Below are 1886 nucleotides of genomic sequence, written 5' to 3'. Positions count from 1 at the left end.
AGAACAATGAATTTACAGAATAACAAAAGATCAAATTTTGATATTTTATAAAGAATAAGTTCTTTGAATATGGAAACTGATGTTACTTTAAATTTTTTGAAATTTATTTTACTAATATACTTAAATAAAAATAGAAACACTTGAAATACTTGGAAAGATAAATATGCATATTTTTGTAAATATATTTTCACATTATTAATAGCATCATTCTATAAGTTTATACAAATTGTTAGAAAAATGCTTAAAACTGACAGTAAATAAATGTGCTTGTTAACTGACTTTTTATATTCCAGAGAACCAAGAGCTGACCATTTAACATGAATAGCATCAATGAGAGTGTCCCCCAAGAGTTCACCCTCTTAGGTTTCTCAGATCGACCATGGCTGGAGCTTCCACTCTTTGTGGTGTTCCTGATTTCCTATATCTTGACCATCCTGGGCAATCTAGCAATAATTGTTGTGTCCCGTCTGGATTCCAAGCTCCATACCCCCATGTATTTTTTTCTTACCAATCTCTCACTCTTGGACCTTTGCTACACCACAAGTATAGTTCCACAAATGCTGGTAAACATATGCAGCATCAGGAAGGTGATTAGTTATGGCGGCTGTGTGGCACAACTTTTCATTTCCCTGGCTTTGGGTTCCACTGAATGTCTCCTCCTGGCTGTCATGTCCTTTGATAGGTTTGTAGCTATTTGTCGGCCTCTCCGCTACTCCGTCATCATGCACCAAAGGCTCTGCCTCCAGCTGGCAGCTATATCCTGGGTTAGTGGCTTCAGCAACTCAGTATTACAGTCCACCTTGACCCTGCAGATGCCACTCTGTGGCCACAAAGAAGTGGATCACTTCCTCTGTGAAGTCCCTGCTCTGCTCAAGTTGTCATGTGTAGACACAACAGCAAATGAAGCTGAACTATTCTTTATCAGTGTGCTATTCCTTCTAATACCTGTGACACTCATTCTGATATCCTATGCTTGTATTGTCCAAGCAGTGTTGAGAATACAATCAGTGGAAGGTCGGCGAAAGGCATTTGGAACATGTGGCTCCCATTTGATAGTGGTGTCTCTTTTTTATGGCACTGCTATCTACATGTACCTGCAACCACCATCCCCTGCCTCCAAGGACCGGGGAAAGATGGTATCCCTTTTCTATGGAATCATCACACCCATGTTGAACCCTCTTATATACACACTTAGGAACAAAGATGTAAAGGGAGCATTTAAGAGGCTGATTGCAAGGATTTTCTTAATCAAGAAATAGGAATACCCAAATGATAGGCCTTCTTAAAACTTGAAGTTTACTTATTTTAATAATTTAATAAATTAAATTATTTAACTTAATAATAATTTAATTTAATTTAATCCATCCAAGTTACTTTAGTCTACTCTTAGAACTGTTATGATGACCTTCTTCAAATAAAATGTCACTGACAAAAAAATGCACTTATTTCCTACTGTCTACCTATAGTCATTGCACAAGTCCTGAGAACTGGTGCATTATGATCCTCTAAAATAGTGTAAGCTTGAAATATTTAAAGTCTCAGGCTTTATAACACTGGTTATATACTTGGTAAACCGCCTTAAACTCCTGTGAGTCTAGAATAAAAGCTCAGGAAACATAACATTTTTATACACATTCAAATGTGCTTACACATCACAAATATTTTCTTAATTACAGAAGATACAACAGAAGACCATAAAGCCATACAAAGCTCCCCCCCCCCCACCTTATAGATATAAAGTTAATGATAATAGCTTAAATTTTAACACTATTCCCACATTAAGACAATACTTGGGTTGTACAATGATTTTTCTTCCACAATTTTACCTGGATCTCCTCTCATGTCTATACTTTCCATTTATCTTAAATTGAAGTATCTTATCTTAT

At 36.3% G+C, this 1886-nt stretch overlaps 1 protein-coding gene across 1 annotated transcript; it reads left to right on the top strand.

The window, feature by feature from the left end:
- The first annotated feature begins 317 nt into the window (after positions 1-317).
- LOC128055257 (olfactory receptor 2B2-like) lies at positions 318-1259 on the top strand. Its single transcript, XM_052647705.1, has one exon. It carries the CDS (start codon positions 318-320, stop codon positions 1257-1259), a length of 942 nt encoding a protein of 313 aa, XP_052503665.1.
- The last annotated feature ends 627 nt before the right edge of the window (positions 1260-1886 follow it).

The sequence above is a fragment of the Budorcas taxicolor genome, chromosome 11 (assembly GCF_023091745.1).
Source record: "Budorcas taxicolor isolate Tak-1 chromosome 11, Takin1.1, whole genome shotgun sequence".
In the NCBI taxonomy this organism is placed as follows: domain Eukaryota; kingdom Metazoa; phylum Chordata; class Mammalia; order Artiodactyla; family Bovidae; genus Budorcas; species Budorcas taxicolor.
The sequence above is the reverse complement of the archived record's forward strand: the minus strand, read 5'-3'. Positions and strand labels throughout refer to the sequence as shown.

What these genes read in the sequence shown, in the direction of transcription:
- LOC128055257 (XM_052647705.1), top strand. Translation starts at nt 318, where the DNA reads ATGAATAGCATCAATGAGAGTGTCCCCCAAGAGTTCACCCTCTTAGGT.